The sequence below is a fragment of the Beta vulgaris genome, chromosome 8, assembly GCF_026745355.1.
Source record: "Beta vulgaris subsp. vulgaris cultivar EL10 chromosome 8, EL10.2, whole genome shotgun sequence".
Lineage (NCBI taxonomy): Eukaryota > Viridiplantae > Streptophyta > Magnoliopsida > Caryophyllales > Amaranthaceae > Beta > Beta vulgaris.
Genome location: NC_079209.1, coordinates 46,465,633 through 46,475,688, shown reverse-complemented (window position 1 = coordinate 46,475,688; position 10,056 = coordinate 46,465,633). Strand labels below are relative to the sequence as shown.

The 10,056-nt window shown below is 38.0% G+C and overlaps 1 protein-coding gene across 1 annotated transcript; it reads left to right on the top strand.

Annotated features, from left to right (window-relative positions):
• The first annotated feature begins 2,416 nt into the window (after positions 1 to 2,416).
• On the top strand, positions 2,417 to 3,477 carry LOC130589661 (uncharacterized). The gene has a single exon (XM_057391129.1). It carries the CDS (start codon positions 2,631 to 2,633, stop codon positions 3,150 to 3,152), a length of 522 nt encoding a protein of 173 aa, XP_057247112.1. The 5' UTR covers positions 2,417 to 2,630; the 3' UTR covers positions 3,153 to 3,477.
• Positions 3,478 to 10,056: the final 6,579 nt, after the last annotated feature.

Sequence of the window (10,056 nt, the reverse complement as noted above, 5' to 3'; positions counted from 1 at the left end):
ATTCAAGACATGATTGAGTAAAATATTTAAGCATAACATATATCAATTTACGCCACAATATCCATCAGTTTATGCTCATAAATTAATAACAAGAACCGTGTCAATCATTCTAAATGATTAAAAAACGTCTCACATAAGTTGCTTTGATTTTTGAAACGTCACTAACCAGTAACAACAATATAAAATTGAAGGAAAAAAAGGGCAACTTATGTTTTTATTTTTTTTGACATCAAGGAAACATACATAAGAGAATGCTCTATGAAAACATAAATAAGAAATTACCCTAAGTTAACCCTATGCATGCGACAGTTGTGTGCTATCTCGTGGGCTTCGTTAATTACATGAGCCCTACTAGCTTTCATAATGCGGCAGCTTAGAAGAGATGCCGAAGCCTCGCGAATGTCAGAGATAGTGTGAAGAATGGAGATGTCTGCTGTTGTGAGGGACGCCAGGTTTCGGACAAGTAATTTTGAGTCTGTGATGATCAAGATACTGGAAAACCCTGTGGTGCTGACCCACCTAAGTTCAGAGAGACAGGCCATAGCTTCTGTGTGAAGGGCCGAAGAGGCATGCATAAATTTACCATGACGTTGGAGGTGGTGCATGGGGTGGGTGGCAACCCAAGATGCACCTCCATGACCAGTGGATTGGTCCCAAGACCCATCTATTTGGATTATAAGATCCGACAATCCCACCGCAACCTGGCCTAGTTCTACAATGAGGAAACCCGGTGGTGATTAGTAGTTTGGTGCTAGAGGAGGGTTGTTCATCGGGACATCATCCGCTATGAATCGCTCATGATAATGCCTACTTTCCATGACGTAGGCTTTTAAAACCTCTAGTGTGGCTCTTACCTGGCGAAAGACTTGGTCATTTCTTGTCTTCCAGATTGCCCACAGAGTGCCAATGAACATTGGCAACCGTAGCCCCCTATAACCATCTTCTTTAAGATACTTTCCTAGCCAGAACACAATCCAAGAAGCCAGCGACATTGACGGGTTATCAGATGAAGGAATTTGAAGCCCAAATCCATCCCATGCCTCCATAGCAAGGGGACAGAACCTGAAGATGTGCTGGTCATCTTCATTATCATGCAAACACACTAAACACTGGTTGGTGTTTGTGACACCCCGACTATGAAGATTGGAAGATGTGGCCAAACAATTGTGCCACACTTTCCAAATGAAGAGTTTTCATTTTGGCATGATGTTCAACCCCTAGATGTGACGAAAAAATATCGAGTTCTCTGGGAGTGTCATGCTATGATTTTCATGGTGTTGTTGTTGTACTAGTAAGCCATAACCTGATTTTGTAGTGTATTCCCCGGAGCGAGCCAAAGGCCAGTAGACCCTATCTTGTACATCGGACCGAGAAGGCAATTCTATACTTTGTATAAGACGAGCATCTGACAGAATGAAAAGGTTATAGAGTTTTCTTACATTCCATCCCTGATTATCTGGAAGAATCAGATCTGCTACAAGAGTGTGCGCCGCATCACGTAAGATAGTCCCGTCTCTGAATGTAGGAGTTTTACCCAGAACCCATGGATGTGAAGTTGCTCTTATGGATGTACCATTACCCACTTTCCAGGCACAGTTCAATCTCAGTGTTTGGCTAGCCATAAGGAGACCTCGTCGGCCCAGCGATATATTATGCTTAGAAGCTCGTATCCATGATTTTACAACACTTAAAAAAACAAGAGAAAAATGTAAATCAAATGGATCCTTAAAATTTTCCTTTCCAACAAATATGCTTTTGATCGACGCCTACTCATCAAAACTTTTTCCTCTTTTGAACAACGAGCTAACAATTTTCTCCCCTTAATAAAAAAATCAATTTTTTTAAATAATACTTCTTCCGTTTCAAAATATAAGACATTCACGCTTTACGAAAATTTATTTTGACTACAAATATCTTTCATAATATGATAAATAAAAATTATAATAATTATACCGTTGGATTCGTCATGAAAAATACTATAAAATAACATTAATTTTTTAAATTTTTTAAATTTTTTATCCATGTAAATTGAGAGTAATTAACTATCAAAATTCAACTTCAAATATCGTGCGTGCCTTATATTTTGAGATGGAAAGAGTAATACTCCCTGTGTCTCAATTTACTGGCTACATTTGTTTTATCACAGTTTACGAGATACAATTTTAAACACCAATATCTTGAGTTACATATATGAAAAAAATTATAAAAATTATATATTTGGAAAATACAAATTGGGACGAATCAAACAAGATCCAACATGACTATGTTTTTTCTTATGTATATGGAGTAAAAGATAGTCAATGTTATAATGAGAATAATATATACGGTCAAAATGTAGCAACTAAATCGAAACGGAAGGAGTAAAAAATAACGAAAATGTGACAAAAAAAACATAACAAAAGTCATGCCACATCACCACAAGGTCCACAACCAACCCAAAAAAAAACGTGGCAACTGGCAACTCCGTGTACCACGTCAACCCAAAATCTCTCTCTCTCTCTCTCCTCGTTCTCCCAATGGCCCATACTTTCTCCTAAAACCCCCAACTCCCCCCTATTTTCCCTCCTTCATTCATTCGGTCATTGTCATTTTCCCCACTTTCTCTCTCCTCATTTCCTCAACTACTAACCATGTCAGAACAACACCACCACAACACCCACAAACGCCCCTCTCAACACCACCATAACACTCTCTCTAAAATCCCGAAACAACCACCACCACCACTTTCACCGTCGCACCACCACTTTCTCTCACCGGAAACATCCGCCAACTATGACGACGATGATGTAGCAGCTGAACAACTCATTTCTACTCTCCTCGCTTCTCCGCCTAACAAAACTACATCGTTTCAAGTTAAGTTCGTTTCATACCCTTATTTACCACTTCCTCCATTTGAGTGTTCTTCCTCTTACGTCACCATTAATGGCAATGAAGAAACTTGTGGGTCTTCTTTCTCTGATACTCATTGCTCTCTTATGGCTAGTGTTGATACTTGTGGGACCCAAACCCACATTTCTCGTGATTCTTTCGCTTTTCTTAAGGTTCCAAACGACGCCGTTTTTCTTGGTCAAACTCAACAGGATGACCACCTGCTTAGGGATTGGGATTGGACTGATCTTTTGGGGGAGGATGAATTCAGGAGAGAGAATTAGGGTCTGTTTGGTTGTTGTACGAGGGGATTTATTACTCTTGTTTTGCTAAACATGGTGGTACTCAGTTTTGTTTCTGGCGTATCAAACAAGTTTGAAGGTGGTCTCACATTGTCATGTCACATACTAACATGTGTGAATTTTGGGGGGCTTTTACTTTTTACACACTGTTAATACTGGTAGTAACTAGTAACTAGTAACTAGTAATGTAGTAACTAGTAATTTCCTGGAAATTACGGAGGAATAGAAATGCAGATTGTACAAATTGGAAATACTTCCTCCGTTTTTTTTAGATGTTACACTTTCTATTTTAGGAAATTTTAAATTACTCCCTCCGTCTTTTTTTATTTGCTACATTTTGCCATTTAGGGGTGTTTCAATTTATTTGCTACATTTGCAAACATTTCCATATATAGTACATAGGTCCCACACTTTATTTACAAATTTGCCATCACTCCCTTCTTGATTTTGTAAATGTTTCCATATATAATACATAGGTCCCACAATTTACCTACTTGCTTTTTTGTTAATTCCATTTATGTCAATGGTCCCCACTCCCTCCTTGGTCTTTGTGAAAAAGTGCTTGTAGCAAATAAAAAAAGACGGAGGGAGTAGATGTTACACTTTTGTTTTGGGTAATAATTTCTCTCTATCTCTCTCCTATCACATGTTCACATGGGACGGAGTCCGTGATTTGAAAAGTGTAACATCTAAAAAAACGGAGGAAGTATATATATTCATACTAGTATAGTATCAAATACTTTCTCCCGTTTTTATTAGTTTACTTTTGCACAAAGTTTCGAGAAATAGTGTTGTGGTCATACAAAGAAAGACAAACTATTATTTTATATTAAAATTGAATGTATGTGTGATGAAAAGTTAGTGATTTCATTTTAAAAATAGAAACAAAAAAGAATGGATAAACTAATAAGAGACATGAAAAAAAAATACAAATAAACTAATAAAGACCGAGGGGAGTATTAATTTAAATACAGAATTTGGTAGCACTAAACAGAGGAAGTATTTAGTTTTGGTATGTGTGATGTGAAGGTATTTTGGTTATAGTTTGTCAGTTTGTGAATGGAATTTCAAATGTTTTCAGTTATAAAATCACTACTAACTTTTTTTTTTTTTTGATAAAAGTCACTTCCTGTTTTTTTTTAAATATACTTTATGGGTTGATTTCCAATGTAAAGGTTTTATTGTGATTGTCATTTGAATTTTGAAGTATATATGGAGGAGAGGGTAGCATGAAGTTTGACTAGTAATGAACTAATGATAGCCAATGAGAGATGTCAATAGATGTTGTAAAATGTTATATTGATTTGACACATTTTACTTGATAAAAACGTTTATAATGAGTGGAGGATTCTCACAAGTGATCAAATTTGTGGCTACGTTACTTTCACCTAAAAAAAATTACGGTATGTTTTGATGGGTGAAAGTTTAAAAGTTGTTGTCGAACATATTTATTTGAAAACCATTCCCAACTCTCCACACCACCTCTTATTTAATAAGAGATTTTGAATTCCAAATACTATTCCATGAGCAACTGCAAGATCAAAAACCAAGTGACACTTCTAAAAAGTCACAATTAGGATAGTATTTAGCCTTTAGAACACGAGCAAAAAATGAAGATGGTTCACGAATTAATCTCCAAGCTTGGCGACCAAGCAAAGCATCATTAAACACTTTAAAGCCCTTGAAACCCATGCCACCAAAACATTTCAAAGTACACATCAAATTCCAATTGGTCTAGTGAATCTTCCTCTAGGAATCTGAACTACCCCACCAAAACCTAACCATAGCCAAGTGAATCTTTTGGATGATACAATTAGGGATTTTGTAAACAACTATAAGATAAGTAGGGATGACTTGAATCACACATTTCAATAAAATTTCCTTTCCTGCTCTAGAAAGGAGTTTCTTCCAAATTCTAACTAGGAGAGAGTAAAAAGTAACTCTCATTGATCTCCTCGAAATAGAAGGGATACAAAGATATTTCTCATGTTTGTCCACTTGTCTCATGTTCAGAACATTTGTCAATTCATCTCTTCGTGTGATGATGACTCCTCTACTGAAAGAGACTTTCGAGTTTTCATAGTTAATTTTTTTCCCGGATGCTGCTTCATATTGTTGAGAATATCAACTATAATGGTGCATCCCTTAGGGGAAGCTCTAATGAAGAGTAAAATATCATCTGCAAAGAAAAGATATGAAATTTCTGGCCCACTGCGACTGGCTTGGGCTCCATGAATATGCTTTTCCTGCACTTTCCGCTGAATCATTTTTGAGAAAACATCAGCTATTAGAATGGAGAAGTACGGAGATAAGGGATCTCCCTGACGAAGACCTCCAGCAAGAATAAGAGAGCCACACACTCCTCCATTAAGAATGAAGGAATAAGAAACCGAGGAAGCACACACCATTATCAAATTCACCCATCTCCCGTCAAATCCCATAGTAAGAAGAAGCTTTCGAAAAAAAAAACTCCACTCCACTGTATCTTTCCCTCGAAATTTCTCTTTGTTTTGTGATTGTCTCCATTTTTACTGCAATTTCTCTTGTGAGTTTGAGTGTGATGTCATTACCTAAATCTTTTAAAGATGTTATTATCAATCGGTTTGCTGTAGCTAATAGTTCGTCCATGGATACCATTTCTCCTACTGTTGTGGTTGTCCCTGATTCGTCTGTTGCTGAGTCTTCCCATGTTCCTGCTTCCGCTAAGCTGGGTGTAAGTGATTGTTCTGAACCCCCCTTGTTTCCTTGATGTCATCAATGTTGATGATTTACCTCAAGTTAAAAAAGATATAAATGATCTTTCAAAATCTTGTTTGATAGGTAAGATGCTAAGTAATCCTATTGATGTGCATGCTACCACATTACTAGAACTAAGGTAGAATGGAAATTTCGCAAGGGTGATATTGAATTCATGGAAATGGGTAATCATTGGGTGATGATTTGATTTGCAAATCTGGGGGATCTTTATTCAGGCTAGACTGAAAGGCCATGACATGTGTAGGGAGAACTTTTTGTGCTTCACCCTTGGCATGCCAACTTTGACCCTTATGTTGAGGAGTTGAAGTGGGTGGACCTATGGGTTAGGATACCAAGGTTTCTGCTGAACTCTTAAATCATGAATCTGTGGCTAAAATATTGTGTTCTAATAATGTGGGTACTTTTGTTAAGCTTGATGCAAGGTCTCTTTTAATGCATAAAATCATGTTTGCTAGGGTGTGTGTTAGGGTTGATGTAACTGAACCATTTTTAGAATATGCAGAGATTACTAGGGCTTATGGTATTACTAGTGGCTATGTGCTGTGGTATGAGGAATTTTCTACTGGCTGTTCATTTTGTGGTTGTGAAGACCATAGTATTGAGAAGTGTAATTTGCTATATTCTCCTCAGAAAGAAGTAACTATCATGTTACTTAAGAACCCAAAGAAAAAATGGTTGGCACAATTCCTTGAAAATGCTTCAAGGCAAGTCAAGCCTCTCACTACAGCCGAGCAAGCTAATGTAGTGGAGGAAAGGCCTAATCATGTTCCTAGAAATTCTATGCTACTTGTAATACCCCATATTTGGGGGTGTTACACTGCTGGTGCTGGTTTTGGTTGTTTTCGAAATTATGCTAGAAAGAAATTTCCTTCTAAAGTCTTTTCTAGTGTTAAATTTAGCTCTAGCCAGAAAGGTAGTGTGATTAATGATGGTGAAAATGTTGGTCATGTTGCTTCTTTAAGCCTTCCAAAGGCTAATGAGAAAGGTAAATCTTTAAGGATTTTTAACAAGAATAATAATACAAACTTTGGGTCGTTCTCTCGTAATAATACAAACTTTTGATAATTATGTATAATACAAACTTTATATGAAAATTTCTCCAGTAGGGCAATATCGGTTGTTAACTTGTTGTACAAGGTAAACAAGCTAATGTGGCACTCTTTAGGACCCTTGTCGCTTTTTTAAATTTTTATTTAAATTTGAAAAACAAAACAAAAAATTTTCTTTCTCCATCACCCACCCCATTCCTTGACACTGTCCAGCCTTCCCTCAACCAATCTCTCTCTTCGTCCTCCCCCAGCACCTCTACAGATTCCCCTCCCCCACCCCTCCATCTCGATACCACAACCGCCACCAACCTTCACGATTTCCACCACCAACCTTCACGATTTTTGCCGCCGAACCCAGATTTGTGACTGTTAACCTTCTCTCTTACCACCTCCTCCCTCGTTAGAGTCACTGCCAACATCTCTACCCTTATCAAAGTCGCACATTCCTCTCTAAAATTGAAACCCTAGAACAAAGAATTTCAAGTTGAGCTTGAAAACTCGGATCTAAAGCAAAAATGGTGAAGATGGAAGGTAGGTGCAGTGATGGTTACAGGGTAGGTGAGGTTTGGGTGGGGTGGGTCTTAATTGGGTGGTTATCGTGTGGTTTTCGATCTTGGTGGTGGTGAGAGGGTGGTTACGAGGTGAGGTTTTGGTGGCCATGAGTTGGGTAAGATGGGTTTTGGGTGGTTATGGTGGGGTTTCAGATCTTAGTGGTGGTGAGAGGTTGGTTACGACCTTTACGAGGTGGGTTTGCGGTGGATGCAAGTTGGGTGGAATGGGTTTTGGGTGGTTATGGTGGGGTTTTGGATCTTGGCTGTTGGTGGTAAGAGGGTGGTTACGGGGTAGGTTTGCGGTGACTGCGAGTTGGGTCAGATGGGTTTATGGTAGTGGTTTGTAGTTGGGGTTGTGTAGTTTATGGTTGTGGGTTGGGTTTATGGGGAGATTTTTTGGTGGCGGGGTGGTGGCGGAATGCTGGTTGGGTGGTGGCAGCGTCTTCTTCAACTTTGGTTGAGGAGTTCGGTTCGGGGGGAGGTTCAAGGATGGAAGAGTGGTTTCCTGGTGGGAGGGGGTGGGTTGGAGGTGGGAGAAGTTGGGATCGGGTGGCAGACGTTTCGTTGCTGGGGAAGGTGATTTCGTGGTTGGGGAAAGGGTGGTGAGGGTGGTTTCATCTATGGGGTGGGGGTGGGGGTGGAGGTGAGGGTTGGGGGAGGGGGTAGGGTTTCAGATTTTCAGTTGGTTGGCTAAGGGGAGAAGGAAGAGATTTTGGAGTTAAATTATTTTTTTACCTGTTTTACATGTTAACGATCAACTTGACCAACTGGAGGAATTTTGATGTAAAGTTTGTATCATTACATAATAATCAAAAGTTTGTATTATTGCGAGAGAACGGTCAAAAGTTTGTATTATTCTTGTTAAAAAATCAAATCTTTAATGGTTTTTGATGCTATTGATGTGGAGTCCTCTAATGATGAGCCTAATTGTGAGGATTTGACTCCCTCTCTTGGCCCCCAAGCCAAGACCTTGGGTATAGTGAAGTATCTTGAGCTTGTTTCTAATTCGGGGTTATTACCTCTCCCTCTTCCCTTTGCCAATGATGATATAATTTCTCCTGTCCTCCTGAGAGTTGTTTATCCCGAAGATATGTTTGCTGGAAATTTTAATGATGATGTTGATGCTTTCCTACCTGAGGAAGATGATCTGTTTGATCTTGATGACACCTTTTCTAGTGTTAAAGATGGTACTATTATTATTGATGAGCAGCAGGATGAAGATGATGCTATGATTGATGCTTATCTGTCTTAATCTGAAAATTCTTTTCATTCTATAAACTCTGATACATTTATGATCAAACAAATTGAGGGAATGGAGGTAGATGAGGCTACCCATGTGAATCCAGTTTCTTCATCAAGCTCATCCAAGAGGAGAAAGGAGTGTAGGGAGAATGACCTTGCCTCCTCAGGCCTGAAGAGGGATAGGGCTTAATCAAGCCTTGTCTTCCACCTGCTATCTTTTTTGATGAATGTATGTTTTTGGAACATTAGAAGATGCAAGAGGTATCTTGCAATGGAAGAAGTTAAAGACTTTTGTAAATGTAATAATGTGCATATCATGGTTGTTTGTGAAACCAAAGTGCAATCCTCTCCCTTTGAGGGGAGTGTAAGGCATTATGGTTTCACTTATTTCGACTATATCCCCACTTTTGGTATAGCAGGTGGTTCATGGTGTTTATGGAAAGATTACCCCTATAATCCTTTTATTTTGAAAGTTGTTCATAAATCTAACCGGTTTATGGCTAGCTCTATTGAATTTTTATCTATGAATTGCTTGTTTATTGATTTTTTTGTGTATGCTCCACCCAATCATGTTTTAAAACAAGAATTTTGGGATGAGTTGATTGCATATTTATGTTCTTTATCTTTGCCTTTTATTTTACTCAGAGATTTTAATGAGTTAAGTTCAAGTAATGATAAATTAGGGAATGCTCAATTTAAATTTTCTCGTCTTAATTATATGAATTTCTTTTTGAATCAATTGAATGTGTTGAGTTACCTGTTGAGGGTAACACATATACTTGGAGGAAAAAGCCCCATGGGCCGAATAATATTCTCGAAAGGTTGGATAGAGGTGTTGTTAGTTTGGATTGGATGAATTTATTTCCTTGTTCAAAAATTAAACATCATAATTTCACTTCTTCAGATCATTGTTCGATATCGGTATCTTTAAAATTAAGTCAAGTTAGGAAGACTCCTCCTTTTCGTTTTAATAAGCTATGGACTACTCGGAAGAATTTTGATTGTTTAATAAAAAAAACCTGGAGGACACGGTTCCAAGCATCCCATATGTTTTGTTTTACTCGCAAATGTAAATTGTTAAAAGAAAAGGTTAAGCTTTGGTCTACCACTAGATTTGGTGATATTGTTCGACAACTTAGAGTAGTTGAGGAAAAACTAAAAATCATTCAAGAAAGAAATCGTAGAAGAAGTTTCTATGCAACTTATGGAGATGCCAAAAAAAAAATTTAATCAAGCAAAGTAAGTTTTTACTCTTTCAAGATATACATTGGAAAACTAAAGCAAAGT